Source organism: Zea mays, chromosome 3, assembly GCF_902167145.1.
Source record: "Zea mays cultivar B73 chromosome 3, Zm-B73-REFERENCE-NAM-5.0, whole genome shotgun sequence".
NCBI lineage: Eukaryota > Viridiplantae > Streptophyta > Magnoliopsida > Poales > Poaceae > Zea > Zea mays.
Window position 1 is genome coordinate 180,638,984 of NC_050098.1, and position 23,972 is coordinate 180,662,955.

At 54.3% G+C, this 23,972-nt stretch overlaps 1 protein-coding gene and 1 long non-coding RNA gene across 2 annotated transcripts; one reads left to right on the top strand and one right to left on the bottom strand.

The window, feature by feature from the left end:
• Positions 1 to 13,020: 13,020 nt before the first annotated feature.
• LOC100502113 (Histone H3) lies at positions 13,021 to 13,783 on the bottom strand. Its single transcript, NM_001196617.2, has one exon. It carries the CDS (start codon positions 13,634 to 13,636, stop codon positions 13,226 to 13,228), a length of 411 nt encoding a protein of 136 aa, NP_001183546.1. The 5' UTR covers positions 13,637 to 13,783; the 3' UTR covers positions 13,021 to 13,225.
• A 376-nt stretch (positions 13,784 to 14,159) lies between these two features.
• On the top strand, positions 14,160 to 15,179 carry LOC111591191 (uncharacterized). The gene is made up of 2 exons (XR_002750360.1): positions 14,160 to 14,606; positions 14,890 to 15,179. It is a non-coding gene; the product is annotated as an uncharacterized lncRNA (long non-coding RNA).
• The last annotated feature ends 8,793 nt before the right edge of the window (positions 15,180 to 23,972 follow it).

Sequence of the window (23,972 nt, forward strand, 5' to 3'; positions counted from 1 at the left end):
CGATCATGCCTCGCCCGAGCCTAGCCTCGAACAAGGGCAGCCGACCCCGGAGGATTTCCGTCTCGCCCGAGGCCTCCCTCCAACGGCGGACACATCTCCGGCTCGCCCGAGGCCCTGCCTTCGCTAAGAAGCAACCCTGACAAAATCGCCGCACCGACCGACCGAATCGCAGGAGCATTTAACGCAAAGGTGGCCTGACGCCTTTATCCTGACACACGCCCCCCGGCAGAGCCGAAGTGACCGCCGTCACTTCGCCGCTCCACTGACCGGCCTGACAAAAGGACAGCGCCACCTGCGCCACACCGACTGCAGTACCGCTTGACAGAGTGAGACTGACAGGCAGCCAGGCCCTGCCAAAGGCACCATAGGAAGCTCCGCTCCGCCCGACCCAGGGCTCGGACTCGGGCTGAGTCCCGGAAGACGGCGAACTCCGCTCCGCCCGACCCAGGGCTCAGACTCGGGCTAAGTCCCGGAAGACGGCGAACTCCGCTCCGCCCGACCCAGGGCTCGGACTCGGGCTAGGTCCCAGAAGACGGCGAACTCCGCTCCGCCCGACCCAGGGCTCAGACTCGGGCTAGGTCCCGGAAGACGGCGAACTCCGCTCCGCCCGACCCAGGGCTCGGACTCGGGCTAAGTCCCGGAAGACGGCGAACTCCGCTCCGCCCGACTCCAGGGCTCGGACTCGGGCTCAGCCCCAGAAGACGACGAACTCCGCTTCGCCCGACCCCAGGGCTCGGACTCCGCCCTGGCCTCTGCCGAACGACCTCCGCCTCGCCCGACCCAGGGGCTCGGACTCGGCCTCGGCCATGGAAGACAGACTCGACCTCGGCTTCGGAGGAGCCTCCACGTCGTCCAACCTAGGGCGCAAGCCAGCCGCGTCAACAGGAAGCGCCATCATCACCCTACCCCGAGCTGACTCGGGCCGCAGAGAACAAGACTGGTGTCCCATCTGACTAGCTCCGCCAGATAGGCAATGATGGCGCCCCGCAAGCTCTGTGACGACGGCGGCTCTCAGCTCTCTTACGGAAGCAGGAGGACGTCAGCAAGGACTCAACCGCTCCGACAGCTGTCCCTCCGCCAGGCTCCGTCGCTCCTCCGACGGCCACGACATCACACCAGCTGGGTGCCAAGATCTCTCCGGCTGCCACATCGGCATGTACTTAGGGCGCTAGCTCTCCCCCGCTAGACACGTAGCACTCTGCTACACCCCATTGTACACCTGGATCCTCTCCTTACGCCTATAAAAGGAAGGACCAGGGCCCTCTTAGAGAGGGTTGGCCGCGCGGGGACGAGGACGGGACAGGCGCTCCCTTGGGGCCGCTCGCTTCCCTCTCCCGCGTGGACGCTTGTAACCCCCTACTGCAAGCGCACCCGACCTGGGCGCGGGATGAACACGAAGGCCGCAGGATTTCCACCTCTCTCACGCCCATCTCCGGCCACCTCACTTCCCCCCTTCGCGCTCGGCCTCGCGTCGACCCATCTGGGCTGGGGCACGCAGCGACATTCACTCGTCGGCTTAGGGACCCCCCGGTCTCGAAACGCCGACAGTTGGCGCGCCAGGTAGGGGCCTGCTGCGTGTTGACGAACAGCTTCCCGTCAAGCTCCAGATGGGCAGTCTCCAGCAACCTCTCCGACCCGGGACGGTGCTCCGTTTCGGGAGTCTTGAGTTCATGTCCTTCGACGGCAGCTACGACATGATACTCCTTCCACCGCCGCGCGACAACGACAATGGCGGCCGACAGCCCGCCCACCGGCGGCGGAATCGACGACGTCTTCCCCGCGTGGCGGAAGAACAACATTCGAGCTCACCCCGTCCTCTCCCCCGCCAACGGAGGAGGAGGCGGGGCAACCAAGGCCAAGCGGGAGGCTGCGCCTCGTCGGCTGTCGAGCGAGTCGACGTCCCTAGCGCTCCAACGAGGGGCGCGTCGGGTGTCGACCTCGCGTTTGAGACGAAGGCGAGCGTCGTCTCCCCGCGACACGCCAATCCCGAGCAAGTGGACGACGCCAGTGCGCTCGCGGAGAGCTTGTAGGACGTCGCCCTCATACCTGAGACGACGGTGCAATCAGTCCCCGACGTGACTATGTCGCTGCTCGTCGACCGAAAGGTACCGACCGATTCCCATCCTACGTCATTTGGACTCAGCCTCAACCCGCCTAGCGACCTTGCTTTGGCGGGCGCTCTCGTAGAGGCGAGATCAAACCCTCTGGGGTTTCGCATGCGGTCGCCTTGGGACCGGTTGACGGACGTCTCGACCTACGGGCCCTCTGGGTCCGAGGGAGATGACGACCCCAACATCTGTTGGGATTTCTCTGGATTTGGCAACCCCAGTGCCATGCGGGACTTCATGACCGCTTGTGACTACTGCCTCTCCGACTGTTCCGACGGTAGCCGCAGCCTCGACGATGAGGACTGCGGCCCAAGCCGCGAATGTTTCCACGTCGATCTAGGGGATCCCTCCGAAGGCAATCATCTCGGCATGCCGGAGGACGATGATCTCCCTAGGCCGGTGCCTCGCGCTGACATCCCGCGGGAGCTAGCTGTGGTCCCCGTTCCGGCAGGGGGTCACGACCCACAGCTCGAGCACGTCCGCGAGGCGCAGGCCAGGCTCGACGAGGGAGCAGGAGCGCTTGAGCCGATCCACCGAGACGTCGGGCAGACATGGGCGAGCCAACCCCCGCCCGGAGAAATACGTCACCGGTCCCAGGGTCTCCAGCACCGCGTCGCCGACGGCGTCAGGGTCAGGCCGCCACCCGCATCCAGTGGGGTCGGTTAGAACCTGGCTGCAGCAGCGATGCTTCTCCGCGCGATGCCGGAGCCATCAACCACCGAGGGTCGGCGAATCTAGGGAGAGCTCAAGAATCTCCTGGAAGGCGCTGCGGTCCGACGGGCCGAGAGCTCTGCCTCCCGAAGGCAGGGATACCCCTCGGAACCTCATGCCGCGACTTCCCGATTCATGCGGGAAGCCTCGGTCTACACCGGGCGCACGCGCAACACCGCGCCTACGGCCCCGGGCAACCTCGGCAACGAGCACCATCATCGCGACCGTCGGGCCCACCTCTACGAGAGGGTGCGCCGAGGTTACCACCCCAGGTGTGGGGGACGCTACGACAGTGGGGAGGATCGGAGTCCCTCGCCCGAACCACCCGGTCCGCAGGCCTTCAGCCGGGCCATCCGACGGGCACCATTCCCGACCCGGTTCCGACCCCCGACTACTATCACAAAGTACTCGGGGGAGACGAGACCGGAACTGTGGCTCGCGGACTACCGCCTGGCCTGCCAACTGGGTGGAACGGACGACGACAACCTCATCATCCGCAACCTCCCCTTGTTCCTCTCCGACACCGCTCGCGCCTGGTTGGAGCACCTGCCTCCGGGGCAGATCTCCAACTGGGATGACCTGGTCCAAGCCTTCGCCGGCAATTTCCAGGGCACGTACGTGCGCCCCGGGAATTCTTGGGACCTCCGAAGCTGCCGGCAGCAGCCGGGAGAGTCTCTCCGGGACTACATCCGGCGATTCTCGAAGTAGCGCACCGAGCTGCCCAACATCACCGACTCGGATGTCATCGGCGCGTTCCTTGCCAGCACCACCTGCCGCGACCTGGTGAGTAAGTTGGGTCGCAAGACCCCCACCAGGGCGAGCGAGCTGATGGACATCGCCACCAAGTTCGCCTCTGGCCAAGAGGTGGTCGAAGCTATCTTCCGAAAGGACAAGCAGCCCCAGGGCCGCCCATCGGAAGATGCTCCCGAGGCGTCTACTCCGCGCGGCGCCAAGAAGAAAGGCAAGAAGAAGTCGCAAGCGAAACGCGACGCCGCTGACGCGGACCTTGTCGCCGCCGCCGAGTACAAGAACCCTCGGAAGCCCCCCGGAGGTGCCAACCTCTTCGACAAGATGCTCAAGGAGCCGTGCCCCTATCATCAGGGGCCCGTCAAGCACACCCTTGAGGAGTGCGTCATGCTTCGGCGCCACTTCCACAGGGCCGGGCCACCCGCGGAGGGTGGCAGGGCCCGCGACGACGACAAGAAGGAAGATCACCAAGCAGGAGAGTTCCCCGAGGTCCGCGACTGCTTCATGATCTACGGTGGGCATGCGGCGAATGCCTCGGCTCGGCATCGCAAGCAAGAGCGCCGGGAGGTCTGCTCGGTGAAGGTGGCGGCGCCAGTCTACCTAGACTGGTCCGACAAGCCCATCACCTTCGACCAAGCTGATCACCCCGACCACGTGCCGAGCCCGGGGAAATACCCGCTCGTCGTCGATCCCGTCATCGGCGACGTCAGGCTCACCAAGGTCCTTATGGACGGGGGCAGCTGCCTCAACATCATCTACGCCGAGACCCTCAGGCTCCTGCGCGTCGATCTGTCCTCCGTCCGAGCAGGCGCTGCGCCCTTCCACGGGATCATTCCCGGGAAGCGCGTCCAGCCCCTCGGACGACTCGACCTTCCCTTCTGCTTCAGAACACCCTCCAACTTCCGAAGGGAGACTCTGACGTTCGAGGTGGTCGGGTTCCGAGGAACCTACCACGCGGTGCTGGGGAGGCCATGCTACGCGAAGTTTATGGCCGTCCCCAACTACACCTACCTGAAGCTCAAGATGTCGGGCCCCAACGGGGTCATCACCGTCGGCCCCACGTACAAACACGCGTTCGAATGCGACGTGGAGTGCGTGGAGTACGCCGAGGCCCTCGCCGAGTCCGAGGCCCTCATCGCCGACCTGGAAAGCCTCTCCAAAGAGGTGCCAGACGTGAAGCGTCACGCCGGCAACTTCGAGCCAGTGGAGACGGTTAAGGCCGTCCCCCTCGACCCCAAATAGGAAGCAGTGCTCGCCGACTTTCTCCGCGCGAACGCCGACGTCTTCGCGTGGAGTCCCTCGGACATGCCCGGCATACCAAGGGATGTCGCCGAGCACTCGCTGGATATTCGGGCTGGGGCCCAACCCGTCAAATAGCCTCTGCGCTGATTCAACGGGGAGAAGCACAGAGCGATAGGCGAGGAGATCCACAAGCTAAAGGAAGCGAAAAGCGTCAAGCTCAACCCTGAAAGGTGGGTCCTCGGGGCGCCCTAGGGCACGGTCTTGGAGTTCATTATCTCCAAACGGGGCATCGAAGCCAACCAGGAGAAGACCCCGACCATCGCGCAGCACCCCGAGCCCTTGCTGGGGGTACCCGGGGGCTGCACGCACCCCCGGGAAAGGCCGCTTGTCATCGCCAAAGTTCTGAAGCCCAGAACGTACAAGCTGGCCAACAGTCAAGGCGAGGTCTACGGCAACGCTTGGAACATCCAACAGCTACGTCGCTTCTACCCTTAAGATGTTTTCAAGTTGTTTATATACCTTGCACCCACGCAAAGTTTAGTCATCAAGGAAGGGTCGGCCTCGCCTCGGCAAAGCCCGACCCTCCCTCGGGGGCTAAAAGTGGGGGGAACCCCCTCTGTGTTGAAATTTTCCTCGAAAAAAGGATCTCTTCTGCCAGAATATCTTTCGTGCTTTCTAACTACTTCGAAAAGTGGATCCTGAAAACGACGGAGTACACGTAAGCAGCCAAGGCTGACCGAGCCGAGGGACTCCTACGCCTCCGGGATACGGATACCTCACTCATCACCTTCTGCGATAAGTAACTCACGTTCGGATAAGTGATTCCGCGGACCGAACAAGTCTTCACGTTCGGAAGTTCTTCTGCCGAAGCGATCCTTCGAGCCTTCTCGACTGAGTCGGTGACAGGGCCTCATGGACGGGTGAAAGAGCGCGTAAGCGGCAAGGCCGACCGAGCCGAGGGACTCCCACGCCTCCAGGATACGGATACCTCACTCATCACCTTCCGCGAGAAGCAACTCTCGCTCGCACAAACATCCCTGTTACTGACAAAAAAGTCCAGATACTCGAAACAAGAGGAAAAGAGACACAGCTTTACAACACAGCGAGGGTGTGTGTTCTGGCCTCGGCGGTCGCAGAAGGCACACGCTACAAGACAATCTGATCCTGCAGGCTCGGGTCTTGACGCTGGAAGGGGGCAGCAGCACCCTCGGCATCGACAACAACTTCAGCAAGGTCCGGCCTAGCCTCGGACGGCGACGCGGTCCAGGGATCCCCACTCTGGAGGACGACGTCATCGCCACGCCCGGACAATCGCCGCCAGGGACTTCTCCGGGAATCCGGCCCGAGCAGGCGGCTCGGCCGGTTACCCCTGGGGCCTCGGCCAACCATCTCCCAAGGGCGCCAGCCCGACCCGAGGCCTCGGCTGGTCAACTCCGGCGTCGGTCCCGCTAACGGACAACCCGGCTAGGCTCCGGCCGACCAGGTTTTCATTTTCGAGCCAACTCCGCCTCTGTTCATGCTGATATCGCTACCCCTGGCCTCGGCTCGTCGAAGAGCGGCCAAGGGGTCCCTTTAACTAAGCTAGAGGAGCCTCAGACAACAAGGTCGACCGAGCCGAGGGACTCCTACGCCTCCGGGATACGGATACCTCACTCGTCACCTTGACACGGGGCGACTCATGCTTGGTGAAGCGGTTCAGATAATCAACAGGCGAGTCTTAGTGCTCGAAAATGAGGAAAAAACACGGCTCCATGCCAAAATTGCATACATGTTCAGGCCTCGACAGCCATAATGAACAAAAACACTGGCATTCAAAGTGCCATTACAAACGGAACTCCGGTTCCCCCTCCGCAGGTACGAACAACCCCACTCCATGGGGGAGGGCCTGCGGAGCAACAAAAGACTGACGAGCGGCTCGCGGCCGCCCGCTCTGACTACGACGACAACGACCCTCGCTCCGGGTGGCCGAGCTGCAGCAGCGCAGGCCTCAGGGTGGGCGCTGCTGCAATCTTGCCCTCGCCCACGCCGACGCTCGAGGGGCGAGGACAAGTACAAAGAGCCGGAGGCCCGAGGCGCGGATGGTGGCGGTGATCCCGTCGGCGACGGGGACTTCTCGAACCGCCTCCGCCTCGGCACCGACGGCAGGGGCCATCAGCCCTCCGGCAGATCCCCACTCAAATCCTCCCGGACGAGTGGGGCACTGGCCTCCGCGTGAAGATGCCACGCCGGTGCAAAGGCAGGACCACCCCAGAACACGAACGTCGCCCTAGCAGCGCGCGGCATCTAGGGTGGTCCTCCCGTGCACACGGCACGGCAGCCGCCCTTCGGCAGAAGGGGCCGCCGGGAGCCAAGCCGGCGAGCCCGACACGCTGGAGGTGACGACGCCTGCCGTCGACCAGCCCCGCGTTGTCGAAGTCCGGGCCGCCCGCAGGGCCAGTGAGCGCCCTCTCCCTCGAACGCCGCGGGAGAGGGTGACCCACGAACCCGCACGGGAGGTAGAGCGCCGGCTCAGCCCGGCCCCCACCCCAGCGAGGATGATGAACATCCTTGAAGCTGAGGGTGGGACCAAGATCGCAGCCCGGCTTGCTTCTCCCCACCCAGGAACTGGTGGTCACCGTCTTGGGTGACCACCGGCGGGGGGGTACAGCCGGGCTGGCTGATGAAAATCCTTGAAGCCGAACGATGGCCGAAAGGTACCAACTCCCGCGGAGTTGCGTTCCTCCAACGATGAGGCGAAAAGACGGCGGGTATCCCCCATCCGGGGGCTTGGAAGGTGGAAAGACACGATGCATAAGGGAGCGAGAAGACATGGTCGCCTTCCGAAAGGGGTCGCCCTCCTTTTAAAGGCAACTCTCCCTACTTGCGTCCCCAACCGTCACTGGCCGAGTCTTCTCCAACACGCTCCAAGGCCCTCCCCTGCGGCGCGGGGGCTGGGTCCCACACGTCATGCAAACCGGCTCAGAGCAGAAGAAGCCAAACCGCCGCGCGCGGTGCGCACGACCGCCCAGCGGTTACAAGTGACCCTCCACTTTTGCCCAGACCAGCGGGCGAAAGGGGCGGGCAGCCATGCAGGCGGCATGCAACCGCGCCAAGTGGACGCGCTTCTCCGACTCCCGACACGCCCAGCATGGAGGCCCAGGACCACGCGTCACGCAACCGGCGCGACGGATGCTTCATGCAAGCAACTGCACCGCCACTTGCGCCACCACCGCGCCTCCTCGATTGCGGAACCAATACCGCGACTCGAGGCGACCCAGCGCATGACCCAGCAGCGCCAGCCTGGCGCGGCGGTCAATGCGGCCAAAGATGGGCCGACAGTAATGGCGGTGGCAGGCGGGCGGGAGCAGCGATCACGTCGTCAGCCAAGCTCACGTCCCATCCGGGGGTAGCAAGAGAACCCCCTCTCACGGCGTGAAGACAACGCGCCCGTGATCCGTTCCTCGAACGGCTCGCGCACGCGCGACGGCCGCCCTGCCAACAACTCGTCCCGTCGCATTGACTCCGCGGCGGGACAGACGGCGCTTCTGGCAGGAGGAGCGGGCGACGCTTCGCCTTCACCGTAATAACCGCGCCAAAAAAGGTACGCCGCGTCGTTCGATTTCGTATCCTTTTTCGTTTTTCCTCTTTCTCTATCTCTTGCAACAGGGACCGGGAAAGGGGGATACCCCAAAAAGGATCCTTCCCCGTGAAGGAACCAGGCTCCGAGCCTCCCTACTGATCAGAGGTTCGAAGGCTGGCCCCCCGAGGGGTTCAACAGCCGCCTCAGATCGCGTGGGCCCTACACCCGCTACTGGTCAGAGGTTCGAAGGCCGGCCCCCCGAAGGGTTCCACGGCCGCCTTAGGCTACCCGGGCTCCGCGCCCATTACTGATCAGGGGTTCGAAGGCTGGCCCCCGAAGGGTTCACAGCCGCCTCAGACGCCGAGCGAGGGATGACCAGGGGTACGTTCGATACATAACCGAGGCTCGGGCTGCGCTCCCGAGGTACCCTAGGACATTTCCGAGACCAGCGGGAGCGATCTTGTAACGGAATCCCATCAGAGGGAGGCATCGAGCCCTCGGACCCCGTCGCCAGGGGACCGGGTCCGGCAGATCACCCGCAGGTACTTTTGGGCGTGCCTCTGGGCCCCTAGCCGACCCCTAACGAACGGGGCACGGACGTCCACTCGGATTACCCGCTTGCAGCTCACCGGAGACACCATGTTCGGCGCCCATCGAGGGTAACATGGCGCTTCCCCCCCCCCTCCTCCTTGCGGAAAGGCGACGCAGGGGCGTATGTAAAAAAGCCGAGTCTGTCCCTGATCGCCCTCTCGCCCTGTGCAGAGGCTCGGGGGCTGCTCTCGCAAACCCGGCTCCGGCCGAACCGTTGACACCGTCAACATACCAGCCCGAGAACTTGGGCCCCGACCGTACACCCGGGCTACGGCCAGTTCGCATGAGGGAACAACCAGACCGGCCGAAGCGTTACGCAAGGCATTAAGACCTCGGAGGAGTGAAACCACTCCTCCGAGGCCTCGGGGGCTACACCCGGCGGGTGCGCTCGCGCGCACCCACCGGAACAAAATGCAACCGAGAAAGGCTGGTCCCCTTGCAAAAAAGTGCGACGAAAGCCTCCAAGCGAGTGCTAACACTCCCTTCGAGGCTCGGGGGCTACTGTCGGGGACCATAATTAGGGGTACCCTCAAGACTCCTAATTCTCAGCTGGTAACCCCCATCAGCATAAAGCTGCAAAGGCCTGATGGGTGCGATTAAGTCAGGGATCAGTCCATTCGAGCGACTCGATCATGCCTCGCCCGAGCCTAGCCTCGGACAAGGGCAGCCGACCCCGGGGGATTTCCGTCTCGCCCGAGGCCTCCCTCCAACGGCGGACACATCTCCGGCTCGCCCGAGGCCCTGCCTTCGCTAAGAAGCAACCCTGACTAAATCGCCGCACAGACCGACCGAATCGCAGGAGCATTTAACGCAAAGGTGGCCTGACGCCTTTATCCTGACACACGCCCCCCGGCAGAGCCGAAGTGACCGCCGTCACTTCGCCGCTCCACTGACCGGCCTGACAAAAGGACAGCGCCACCTGCGCCACACCGACTGCAGTACCGCTTGACAGAGTGAGACTGACAGGCAGCCAGGCCCTGCCAAAGGCACCATAGGAAGCTCCGCTCCGCCCGACCCGGGGCTCTGACTCGGGCTGAGTCCCGGAAGACGGCGAACTCCGCTCCGCCCGACCTAGGGCTCAGACTCGGGCTAAGTCCCGGAAGACGGCGAACTCCGCTCCGCCCGACCCAGGGCTCGGACTCGAGCTAGGTCCCGGAAGACGGTGAACTCCGCTCCGCCCGACCCAGGGCTCAGACTCGGGCTAGGTCCCGGAAGACGGCGAACTCCGCTCCGCCCGACCCAGGGCTCGGACTCGGGCTAAGTCCCGGAAGACGGCGAACTCCGCTCCGCCCGACTCCAGGGCTCGGACTCGGGCTTAGCCCCAGAAGACGACGAACTCCGCTTCACCCGACCCCAGGGCTCGGACTCCGCCCTGGCCTCTGCCGAACGACCTCCGCCTCGCCCGACCCAGGGGCTCGGACTCGGCCTCGGCCATGGAAGACAGACTCGACCTCGGCTTCGGAGGAGCCTCCACGTCGTCCAACCTAGGGCGCAAGCCAGCCGCGTCAACAGGAAGCGCCATCATCACCCTACCCCGAGCTGACTCGGGCCGCAGAGAACAAGACCGGTGTCCCATCTGACTAGCTCCGCCAGATAGGCAATGATGGCGCCCCGCAAGCTCTGTGATGATGGTGGCTCTCAGCTCTCTTACGGAAGCAGGAGGACGTCAGCAAGGACTCAACCGCTCCGATAGCTGTCCCTCCGCCAGGCTCCGTCGCTCCTCCGACGGCCACGACATCACACCAGCTGGGTGCCAAGATCTCTCCGGCTGCCACATCGGCATGTACTTAGGGCGCTAGCTCTCCCCCGCTAGACACGTAGCACTCTGCTACACCCCATTGTACACCTGGATCCTCTCCTTACGCCTATAAAAGGAAGGACCAGGGCCCTCTTAGAGAGGGTTGGCCGCGCGGGGACGAGGACGGGACAGGCGCTCTCTTGGGGCCGCTCGCTTCCCTTTCCCGCGTGGACGCTTGTAACCCCCTACTGCAAGCGCACCCGACCTGGGCGCGGGACGAACACGAAGGCCGCGGGATTTCCACCTCTCTCACGCCCATCTCCGGCCACCTCACTTCCCCCCTTCGCGCTCGGCCTCGCGTCGACCCATCTGGGCTGGGGCACGCAGCGACATTCACTCATCGGCTTAGGGACCCCCCGGTCTCGAAACGCCGACAATAGCGGAGGGCAATTCCAGAAACCCGAAGGTGGCAAGTTCGGAGTGATTCTCCCTGGTGCACCGGACATTGTCCGGTGGTGCACCGGACAGTCCGGTGCGCCAGACCAGGGCACCTTTCGGTTGTATTTTGCTCTTTTTATTTGAACCATTTCTTAGACTTTTTATTGGTTTGTTGTGAACCTTTGGCACCCGTAGAACTTATAATCTAGAGCAAACTAGTTAGACCAATTATTTGTGTTGGGCAATTCAACCACCAAAATCATTTAGGAAAATGTGTGAGCATATTTCCCTTTCACTAGGCATAACATATATACATGGCAAAAGCAATGAATCTAGGAAAACTAAAATATCTTATAATTTATAACGGAGGGAGTACATCTTTTCCCAATTTGTCATGGTTTGTTTATGCCGGATCAACACTAAATGTGCAAATTGATATTAAGCATGGAACATACATGGACCAACGTGAGAAACAAGTCAAGTATAGTGATCTTATCAACAAAGAGTTGATGCTCTTCTCAATGGCAGTCCGACATACGAGCAATACCTTGGATGCTTGACGGCCTTAAACCAGGCTAGTGGAAGATTCTGTTTTGTTCATTCAAAAGGAATTTTTTTCAAGGAAGCTAAGGTGTGTCTTTTTACCTATCTTTACATTACAGATTATTTGGGGTCTATTTATTTATTTTTTTAGCTGATTTTTTGACAACAGGTGACTCACTTCTCTTGTTATGTGTTAGAACACTCAGCATACCACTAGGTGCGGTAACAGTGCAAACTTATGAGATGCTTGTTATGATCATTGTTAACATGGATCTGTTCTCATAGCCAGCTGCTATTATTTCTTTAGATCTGTAGGGGTCAGATCTTCGAACAATGTAATGTGTAGTTCATTTTCTTTGCGCAAGGCTAATGTGTAATTTTGATTTGTTAGTAAACTTTTTCTTCAGCTGCTCTATTACAGACAAATCGCTATTGTTTTGCAAAATACCAAGAGTTTTAAAAGAACATTAGGTAAGCACTTGGTAAGGGTTGGCATTGGACTTAAACTTCACGAGACAGTACACATTGAAAGTACAAAAAATGGGCTGGTTATCCTTTTTATGTGAACTTATATGTATATAAACATAATTAGTCATTCAATAATCAATACAGAATTACATTTTATAAATTCTATGTTATCCTGCTAGGTGACTGAAAGGGCGCCTCCTGTTCTAGTTTTGTTAAAGACCATGGCCCATGGCCCATGGGACAATCGCTCCTCTTGTGAAAACGTGCAATTATACGGATTAAATAATAAATACTAAATTTCAGGTTAAATATATAATAGCAATTATTGTTAAATTTTAGCTACATCCAGCGATTCCAAGTGAAACGGGTTAGAAATTCATCATTAGATTTTAATTAGATCCTAAACTGTTTTAAATAGGGTTAGATTAAATGTAAAATAAAATTTTCCGTGAAAATATTAGATATTATATAAATAAAAAGAGCTAAATATAAATCGATTTTGATTGGATAAACACAACAATACGTATCCCTCGACACCATGGTCCATGTACACCTCAAAGGTCTGGAAATGGAACGTTCGGCGTCAACGTATAGAAAACCGTCGATAAACAACTAGATTCATCCGAATTAATCCAGCTGATAAAAAAGCAAAAAAAATATTTAGAACCTGTACAACACATAAAGTATTTTAAGAAGCTAAGTGCAAAAATACAAGACTTCTATATTAACGAAGGGACATCTTTAGCATAGCGTATAGTCCAACGGTTTTAATGATACAATACAGAAAAATAAGATGCGTATTTAATAAAATTAGGTTTAGATACAGGTATAAACGAATTTCTTATGTGTATCTAACATTTGAAGTAGTGTCTAGATTGTAGACGCATAAATTCGGGAACTCATAGCTGAGAACTTCATTGCCATGGCATCGTCATAGTTAAATTACAGCTGTGAAGAACCAACTACATCATGATTCGACCGATAACCCAAACTCCAGAACCCGGCACATCTCTACACCTTCTAGCCAGACGGTGATGACAGAAACTGCGACTACTACTTCGACCTCCACCGCCACGACGCCTAGGCCCTCTCCACACGGATACGGCGGGCGAGCTGGATGTCCTTGGGCATGATGGTGACGCGCTTGGCGTGAATGGCGCAGAGGTTGGTGTCCTCGAAGAGACCGACGAGGTAGGCCTCGGACGCCTCCTGCAGCGCGGCGACGGCGGAGCTCTGGAAGCGAAGGTCGGTCTTGAAGTCCTGGGCGATCTCACGCACCAGGCGCTGGAACGGCAGCTTGCGGATCAGCAGCTCCGTGCTCTTCTGGTACTTGCGGATCTCCCGGAGCGCGACGGTGCCGGGGCGGAAACGGTGGGGCTTCTTCACTCCGCCGGTCGCCGGGGCAGACTTGCGCGCCGCCTTGGTGGCCAGCTGCTTCCTTGGCGCCTTGCCGCCAGTGGACTTCCTCGCCGTCTGCTTCGTGCGGGCCATCGGGACAGTAGGAAGGCTAGCGCTTTGCGTTGCACGAGGATCTGCTGCTAGGGAGATTGAGATCGTTGTGTGAGATGGAGTTGAGCGGCGGGGCGATTAATAATAGGGGACGGGTGGGCGGGCGAGTGGGAAACTCGGGGGCAGCGGCGGGACTTCATGGAGGGAAATGGGGTTTCGAGCGTTCGATTAGAACAGAACGGACGGTCTGGATTGGATATGCGTGTGAGCGCGCGGATCGTGGCAGAGCGATCCGTGGGAAGGAGGTTACTGCGTTCTTATTAGCTGGAATACTTGCGGAGAGAAGGGTGGTGTGCTGGCGACTTGGCATACATGGGGCGATCCGTGAGTATGGATTCCTGCTTTGTGATTGGATGATTGCCGCGCTGCGCGGATTGCTGATCTGCTTCTGCTGCAAAAGTCCGTCTGCAGTGTAGTGCATAATTTTAGCTTCTTCGTTTGCCTAATATGTACCGGTTTCTATTCATTTTATAGTTTTGTCTCTATAAATTGTAGCTGCTACGGTCCAAACAACTAGTTTTAATTTAAAACGAACAGTTAGTATTTTAACTATTTATAAGCACGGAGCAACACAACAACGGTGAAAATTGTGGAGTAACATAGCTGCCTTTGTACACCAGGCGCCCCGCCGGGAGGGAGGAAGCTGTCGGGAGAGTCATGCTGCTCCGTGTGGTACCCGCCCCGCGCTCCGTGCCTCCAGCCCCAGGCTGCTTCGTGGGGCGCCCCGCCGGGAGGGAGGTAGCCGCCACCAGGAGGGACCCGCTGCTCCGTGCTTCCGCGGATCCGGTCGCCTCCGCTGCTCCGTGCCTCGAGTCCACGGATCCGGTTGCCTCCACTGCTCCGTGCCTCACGGTTAGGGTTTAGGGTTCGGCCGCCTCCAGTCCTCCAGTTGGTCCCGCGGTCTCATGCACCGCACATCCTCGGCGGCGGCCTGCTTCTTCGACGGCGCGATGTAAGTCACCTTCTCCTCATGGTAGCCTGGTGATCTTCTCCAGTGCTGTTGTCCATGCTCTTAGCAGATGATTGGAGCTAAAAATATCTTCTTGGATTAGTTCATGCACATCTTAGATTAGTTTATGCACATCTCATGCTCTTAGCAGTTGATTGCTTAAAATTTGCTAACTAAAATTTGCAAACTGAAGCAAAGCTATTTGCTTGATTACCATTTTTTCTTTATCAATGTGTAACAACAGCAGTTATAACTGAGAGAAAGAAATAATTGTGTTTGTGTTTAGTAGCACGGATTCACGCATGTCGCGGGCGAGCGGCTCCTCCGATGGAGGACAAGGATGGCCCATGTATGGTCCGGTGTCGCTCATTCGGTGCCCCAAATGTGAAAGGTCGGAGTCACTTGTTAGACTCAGATCGAAGAGATGGGAGAACGAGAATTTTGGTCGAGAGATCGTGAAGTGTGAAAGCAGTATGTCCTTATTTGCCCATTACGGTTGATTTCATTTTTGTGCTTACTGCTGAATTGTGGAACTTTATTTGGATTGTTTAGGTTCTTAAATTATGCAATTTTTTATGTGGATGGACGATTATGTGAAGATGCTTGAAGGGGCAGGGTTGGTGGGTGGCTCAGGAGAGATGATGGTGTCTAATATGTGGGACGAACGGGCGACAAATAGGGCAGATGTGACTACGAATTGGAACAAATCTGCTGACGACTTTCTGTAGGAACCATGTCCAACTTTCTGTTGACTCTGCCTCGAGAACACCATAAGCCACTGGAAATCTATACTACTCTATAAGAGTCTAATGTAGACCATCCGTGCACCAAGTTCTGCCTTTCTCTCGCCGACAGGTGGGACCTACACACTCGCGGTGCATCCCCTACCGGCCTCCACTTCTTCCCCTACACACTCCGATCCACAAAGCGCCTCCGTCCTCCCCTTCCCTCCCCCGCCGCCGTCATGCGTCCTCCCCCTCCCTCCCCCGCCGTCGTTGCGCGTCCACTCCCGCTCGCGCACCCCGCCCCCTCCTACCACCTATGTGGCCACAGCTAGCGCCGCCCCCGCCCTCTACCAGTGCGCACATGCGTTGTTCGTGACATCCCCACCCCACCCTTGTTGTCATCGCTCCGCCTCGCCTTGCCCTATTCTTCCTCGCTGCAGATCACGATGGCCACGCCTCGGCCCACCTTCTCCTCGTTGCCCCCTAACCTTTGTTCCATTTCCGCGCCTCCCCCTTCCATCCCTCGCCTCCTTCGCCATGCCGCAGCCACCACCTCCGGCGGCTGGAGCCTGACCTAGATGCGATGGAGACCTCAATCCCACGCCGCCAGTGGATTTGGAGCGCTGGCCCTCACCATCGCGGAGCGGTGGCACAAGGCGATGGACACGCGGGAGCGCGTGCTGTCGTGGATTTGCAACCGCTCCCCCAATCCTCGCCCGCATTTAGCGCCCCTCCCTCGCTCATCCACGCGCACGTAGCCACTGCATCGTCGACCCCGACCGCCGTCGCACGTCCGGTCGCGTCGGTGCTCATGGACCTTGAGCCTGGCACCATGGACGCCTTCCGCATTGGCCCCTACGGTCAGATCTTCCGCACAGACAACTTTGTCTTTGGCCAGTCCGGCACCGGCAACAACTTGGCCAAGGTGCTCTACACCGAATGTCGTAGTCCAAGGTCCACGACCTAGAGAGCCTGGATGGGTGGTACAAAGTGGTGGTGTGACTGGATATGCTACTTCGACTTCCTCATGTGCGTGGTGGAGTTGTTCCCAAGCCAGTCCAAGGCCATGCACGCCTATCTATGCGCCGAAACATGCGCATACCCTCTATGGAGGATGTCGTTCGCCAGGCTGGCTGGCAAGTCGCCCCCGTAGATTCATCTCCATTGAGGGGAATGGGAACAAGAGGAGGCCACTACACTTGGGACTTCGGAAACTTATAGATAGTTATGTAAGTTTCTAATTGCTTGTTTATTTAATTTCCTAATTGATATACTATAATCTTCTGCTGCTGATTCATACAACACAGGGAACCCTGAGGGTCATGGGGCTTCACCTTCTATCCGTGTTTTTACTGAACGCAGTTGGGCACACTTGGTGTCTGGTTTTCTGCTTAACATCATGTGTATGATCAACAATTAGAGAAGGTAACATTTTTGTTCAACACACTTATGGAATAAGCATTTGTTATTTTTCTAGAATTTTCAGTGAACTTTATATATGGTAGGTTATCAAGAGCGAAACAGACTCATAAGTTAATTGTGCCATTTACATAAACTGCAAGCTCGAGACGTCCTTTCAACTTTTATCCTTTGCTGCTCTTGTTTGTTTATCTTGAATGTATCGTCAATAGGAATACAAATGCTTTTCTGTAGTCTGCTTAATATACTTGTGCTAGCCAGTTCTTTCGACTTGCAAATTTCCCCAATGCGCATGCACCGGATATTCCACTAAACTTATATTGGTCTTTTTTTTGTAAACAATTAATTTCTAAATTGTCACGCAGTTTTGCATGGTACATACTTTCTTGGCACAGAGTTTCTTCGTGTCATGAACTTATTTTTTCATATCAATTTTAGAAATATACTGAAAGGGAATTAGGCTTACACCTAGTCCCTAATTAATTTTGGTGGTTGAATCGCCCAACACAAACAATTGAACTAACTTGTTTGCTCTAGATTATATGTTCTACAGGAGCCAAAGGTTAATCTATATCTATACTAAATCGACTGTCCGGAATACCGTAGATTATTCCGGACAGGAGAAGCTTTTTGGAAAAACAGGCCAAGCGCGGACCGTCCGGGCCCTTGCGGCGGACCGTCCGCGACACGAGTATGTCACTCGGACAGAACCAATGCAAAAATCCAAGTCTGCACTATGGACTGTCCGGAGGAAAAGCAAAGACCGTCCGGGCCCTTGCGCGGACCGTCCGGCTGCTGGCGCGGACCGTCCGGTAGGTGAGAAACCGAAAATCCCGAAGGTAACGGGTTCGGAGAAATGAATTATAGCGGGTTCGCGGACCGTCCGGGCCAGGCTCGCGGACCGTCCGCGACTGGCTCTGTCTGACATCTGACGACGCATTAAATGCAATATAGCCGTTGATATAGCCGTTACTGCTGACCGTTGCATTTTCAGCCGTTGATCTACAGGGGCGGACCGTCCGCACCAGGAGGGCGGACCGTCCGCGCGCAGCAGAATGGCCCAACGGCTAGGAAGTGGTTGGTGGCTATAAATACAACCCCAACCACCTCCATTCACGTCATCCAAGCATTCCAACCTTCAACATTCAATACAAGAGCTAGCAATCCATTCCAAGACACATTCAAAGCCTCCATCTCTCCAAGTTTCACAATTGAGAAAAGAGATCATTAGTGATTAGTGGCTTGAGAGAGAAAGTGATCCGTGTGTTATTTGTCGCTCTTGTCGCTTGGCTTTTTAATCGTGCTTTCTTGATTCCTTCATTGCGATCATACTCACTTGTAATTGAGGCAAGAGACACCAAACTTGTGGTGGTCCTTGTGGGAACTTTGTGTTCCAAGTGATTGAGAAAAGAAAGCTCACTCGATCCGTGGATCGTTTGAGAGAGGGAAGGGTTGAAAGAGACCTGGCCTTTGTGGCCTCCTCAACGGGGAGTAGGTTTGCAAGAACCGAACCTCGGTAAAACAAATCTCCGTGTCTCACTTGCTTATTCGCTTGGGATTTGTTTTGCGCCCTCTCTCGCGGACTCGTTTCTTTGTTACTAACGCTAACCCGGCTTGTAGTTGTGTTTATATTTGTAAATTTCAGTTTCGCCCTATTCACCCCCCCTCTAGGCGACTTTCAATTGGTATCAGAACCCGGTGCTTCATTAGAGCCTAACCGCTCGAAGTGATGTCGGGAGATCACGCCAAGAAGGAGATGGAGACCGGCGAAAAGCCCACTACAAGCCAAGGGAGCACTTCATCGGAAGAGTCCCGCACCAAAAGGAGGGAGAAGAAGAAGAGCTCCTCCAACAAAGGGAAGGAGAAGAAATCCTCTTCTCACCACAAAGAGAAGAAGGAAAAATCTTCTTCCCACAAACCGCACCGGAGTAAGAACAAGGAAAAGAGGATGAGGAAAGTGGTCTACTACGAGACCGACACTTCATCAACATCGACCTCCGACTCCGATGCGCCCTCCGTAACTTCTAAACGCCAAGAGCGTAAGAAGTTTAGTAAGATCCCCTTGCACTACTCTCGTACATCTAAACATTTACTTTCCGTCCCATTAGGCAAGCCACCAACTTTTGATGGTGAAGATTATGCTAGGTGGAGTGATTTAATGCGATTTCATCTAACCTCACTCCACAAAAGTATATGGGATGTTGTTGAGTTTGGTGCACAGGTACCATCTATAGGGGATAAGGATTACGATGAGGATGAGGTGGCCCAAATCGAGCACTTCAACTCTCAAGCAACAACGATACTCCTCGCCTCTCTAAGTAGAGAGGAGTATAACAAGGTACAAGGGTTGAAGAGCGCCAAAGAGGTTTGGGATGTGCTCAAAACCGCGCACGAGGGAGATGAGCTCACCAAGATCACCAAGAGGGAAACGATCGAGGGGGAGCTCGGTCGGTTCCGGCTTCTCAAAGGGGAAGAGCCACAACACATGTACAACCGGCTCAAGACTTTGGTGAACCAAGTGCGCAACCTCGGGAGCGTAAAATGGGACGACCACGAAATGGTTAAGGTTATTCTAAGATCTCTCATTTTCCTTAACCCAACTCAAGTTCAATTAATTCGTGGTAATCGTCGATATACAAAGATGACCCCCGAGGAAGTTATCGGGCATTTTGTTAGTTTTGAGTGCATGATTGAAGGCTCGAGGAAGATCAACGAGCTTGATGAACCCACCACATCCGGAGCTCAACCCGTCGCATTCAAGGCGACGGAGGAAAAGAAGGAGGAGGCTACACCAACTCGACAACCAATAGACGCCTCCAAGCTCGACAATGAGGAAATGGCACTCGTCATCAAGAGCTTCCGCCAAATCCTCAAGCAAAGGAGAGGGAAAGACTACAAGTCCCGCTCCAAGAAGGTTTGCTACAAATGTGGTAAGCCCGGTCATTTTATTGCTAAATGTCCTATATCAAGTGACAGTGACCGAGGCGACGACAAGAAGGGGAGAAGAAAGGAGAAGAAGAGATACTACAAGAAGAAGGGCGGTGATGCCCATGTTTGTCGGGAGTGGGACTCCGACGAGAACTCAAGCGACTCCTCCGACGACGAGGATGCCGCCAACATCGCCGTCACCAAGGGACTTCTCTTCCCCAACGTCGGCCACAAGTGTCTCATGGCAAAGGACGGCAAACGGAAGAAGGTTAAATCCAACTCCTCCACTAAATATGAGTCTTCTAGTGATGATAATGCTAGTGATGAGGAGGATAACTTGCGTACTCTTTTTGCCAATCTTAACATGGAACAAAAGGAAAAATTAAATGAATTAATTTGTGCTATTCATGAAAAGGATGACCTTTTGGATTCCCAAGAGGATTGTCTAATTAAAGAAAACAAGAAACATGTTAAGGTTAAAAAGGCTTACGCTCTAGAAGTAGAAAAATGTGAAAAGTTATCTAGTGAGCTAAGCACTTGCCGTGAGATGATTGACAACCTTAGACATGAAAATGCTAGTTTAAATGCTAAGGTTGATTCACATGTTTGTAATGTTTCAATTCCCAATCCTAGAGATAATAATGATGATTTGCTTGCTAGGATTGAAGATTTAAACATTTCTCTTGCTAGCCTTAGAAATGAAAATGAAAACTTGCTTGCTAAGGCTAAAGATTTTGATGGTTGCCAAGTTACAATTTCCGATCTTAGAGATAAAAATGATATTCTTCATGCTAAGATTGTTGATCTAAATTCTTGCAAACCATCTACATCTACCATTGAACATGTCACTATTTGTACTAGATGTAGAGATGTTGATGTTATTGCTATTCATGATCTTATGGCTTTAATTAAACAACAAAATGATCATATAGCAAAATTAGATGCTAAAATTGCCGAGCACAACTTAGAAAATGAGAAATTTAAATTTGCTCGTAGTATGCTTTATAATGGGAGACGCCCGGGCATCAAGGATGGCATTGGCTTCCAAAGGGGAGACAATGTCAAAATTAGTGCCCCTCCTAAAAGATTGTCTAACTTTGTTAAGGGCAAGGCTCCCATGCCTCAGGATAACGAGGGTTACATTTTATACCCTGCCGGTTATCCCGAGAGCAAAATTAGGAGAATTCATTCTAGGAAGTCTCACTCTGGCCCTAATCATGCTTTTATGTATAAGGGTGAGACATCTAGCTCTAGGCAACCAACCCATGCTAAGTTGCCTAGAAAGAAAACTCCTAGTGCATCAAATGATCATAATATTTCATTTAAAACTTTTGATGCATCTTATGTATTAACTAACAAATCCGGCAAGGTAGTTGCCAAATATGTTGGGGGCAAGCACAAGGGCTCCAAGACTTGTGTTTGGGTACCCAAAGTTCTTGTGTCTAATGCCAAAGGACCCAAAACCATTTGGGTACCTAAAGTCAAGAACTAAACTTGTTTTGTAGGTTTATGCATCCGGGGGCTCAAGTTGGATACTCGACAGCGGGTGCACGAACCACATGACAGGGGAGAAGAAGATGTTCTCCTCCTACGAGAAAAACCAAGATCCCCAACGAGCTATCACATTCGGGGATGGAAATCAAGGTTTGGTCAAAGGTCTTGGTAAAATAGCTATATCTCCTGACCATTCCATTTCTAATGTTTTTCTTGTAAATTCTTTAGATTACAACTTGCTCTCTGTATCTCAATTATGTCAAATGGGCTACAACTGTCTTTTTACTGATATTGGTGTCACTGTCTTTAGAAGAAGTGATGATTCAATAGCATTTAAGGGAGTGTTAGAGGGTCAGCTATACTTGGTAGATTTTGATAGAGCTGAACTCGACACTTGCTTAATCGCTAAGACTAACATGGGTTGGCTCTGGCACCGCCGACTGGCTCATGTTGGGATGAAGAATCTTCATAAGCTTCTAAAGGGAGAACACATTTTAGGACTAACAAATGTTCATTTTGAGAAAGACAGGGTTTGTAGCGCATGCCAAGCAGGAAAGCAAGTTGGCAATCATCATCCACATAAGAACATAATGACGACCGATAGGCCACTGGAGCTCCTACACATGGATCTATTCGGCCCAATCGCTTACATAAGTATCGGCGGGAGTAAGTACTGTCTAGTTATTGTGGATGATTATTCTCGCTTCACTTGGGTATTCTTTTTACAGGAAAAATCTCAAACCCAAGAGACCTTAAAGGGATTCTTGAGACGGGCTCAAAATGAGTTCGGCTTAAGGATCAAGAAAATAAGAAGCGACAACGGGACGGAGTTCAAGAACTCACAAATTGAAGGCTTCCTTGAGGAGGAGGGCATCAAGCATGAGTTCTCTTCTCCCTACACACCTCAACAAAATGGTGTAGTGGAGAGGAAGAATCGAACTCTATTGGACATGGCAAGGACCATGCTTGATGAGTACAAGACTTCGGATCGGTTTTGGGCCGAGGCGGTCAACACCGCTTGCTACGCCATCAACCGGTTATATCTACACCGAATCCTCAAGAAGACATCATATGAACTCCTCACCGGTAAAAAGCCAAACATTTCATATTTTAGAGTTTTTGGTAGCAAATGCTTTATTCTTGTTAAAAGAGGTAGAAAATCTAAATTTGCTCCTAAAACGGTAGAAGGCTTTTTACTTGGTTATGACTCAAACACAAGGGCATATAGGGTCTTTAACAAGTCCACTGGACTGGTTGAAGTCTCATGTGACGTTGTGTTTGATGAAACTAACGGCTCTCAAGTAGAGCAAGTTGATCTTGATGAGATAGGTGATGAAGAGGCTCCATGCATCGCATTAAGGAACATGTCCATTGGGGATGTGTGTCCTAAGGAATCCGAAGAGCCTCCAAATGCACAAGATCAACCATCCTCCTCCATGCAAGCATCTCCACCAACTCAAAATGAGGATGAGGCTCAATTTGATGGAGAAGAAGATCAATCAAATGAGCCACCTCAAGATGACGGCATAGATCAAGGGGGAGATGCAAATAATCAAGAAAAGGAGGATGAGCAAGAGCAAAGGCCGCCACACCCAAGAGTCCACCAAGCAATCCAACGAGATCACCCCGTCGACACCATTCTCGGCGACATTCATAAGGGGGTAACCACTAGATCTCGTGTTGCACATTTTTGTGAACATTACTCGTTTGTTTCCTCTATTGAGCCACATAAGGTAGAGGAAGCACTACAAGATTCGGATTGGGTGGTGGCGATGCAAGAGGAGCTCAACAACTTCACTAGGAATGAGGTATGGCATTTAGTTCCACGTCCTAACCAAAATGTTGTAGGAACCAAATGGGTTTTCCGCAACAAGCAAGATGAGCATGGTGTGGTGACAAGGAACAAAGCTCGACTTGTGGCCAAAGGATACTCCCAAGTCGAAGGTTTGGATTTCGGTGAAACCTATGCACCCGTAGCTAGGCTTGAGTCAATTCGTATATTATTGGCCTATGCTACTTACCATGGCTTTAAGCTTTATCAAATGGACGTGAAAAGTGCCTTCCTCAATGGACCAATCAAGGAAGAAGTCTATGTTGAGCAGCCTCCCGGCTTTGAAGACAGTGAGTATCCTAACCATGTCTATAAGCTCTCTAAGGCGCTTTATGGGCTCAAGCAAGCCCCAAGAGCATGGTATGAATGCCTTAGAGATTTTCTTATTGCAAATGGATTCAAAGTCGGAAAGGCCGATCCTACACTCTTTACCAAAACACTTGAAAATGATTTGTTTGTATGCCAAATTTATGTTGATGATATTATATTTGGGTCTACTAACGAATCTACATGTGAAGAGTTTAGTAGGATCATGACACAGAAATTCGAGATGTCTATGATGGGGGAGTTGAAGTATTTTCTAGGATTTCAAGTGAAGCAACTCCAAGAGGGCACCTTCATCAGCCAAACAAAGTACACTCAAGACATTCTAAACAAGTTTGGGATGAAGGATGCCAAACCCATCAAGACACCCATGGGAACCAATGGGCATCTCGACCTCGACACGGGAGGTAAGTCCGTGGATCAAAAGGTATATCGGTCGATGATAGGTTCTTTACTCTATTTATGTGCATCTCGACCGGATATTATGCTTTCCGTATGCATGTGTGCAAGATTCCAAGCCGACCCTAAGGAAGCTCACCTTACGGCCGTGAAACGAATCTTGAGATATTTGGCTTATACTCCTAAGTTTGGGCTTTGGTATCCTAGGGGATCCACATTTGATTTGATTGGATATTCGGATGCCGATTG

What these genes read in the sequence shown, in the direction of transcription:
- LOC100502113 (NM_001196617.2), bottom strand. Translation starts at nt 13,636, where the DNA reads ATGGCCCGCACGAAGCAGACGGCGAGGAAGTCCACTGGCGGCAAGGCG.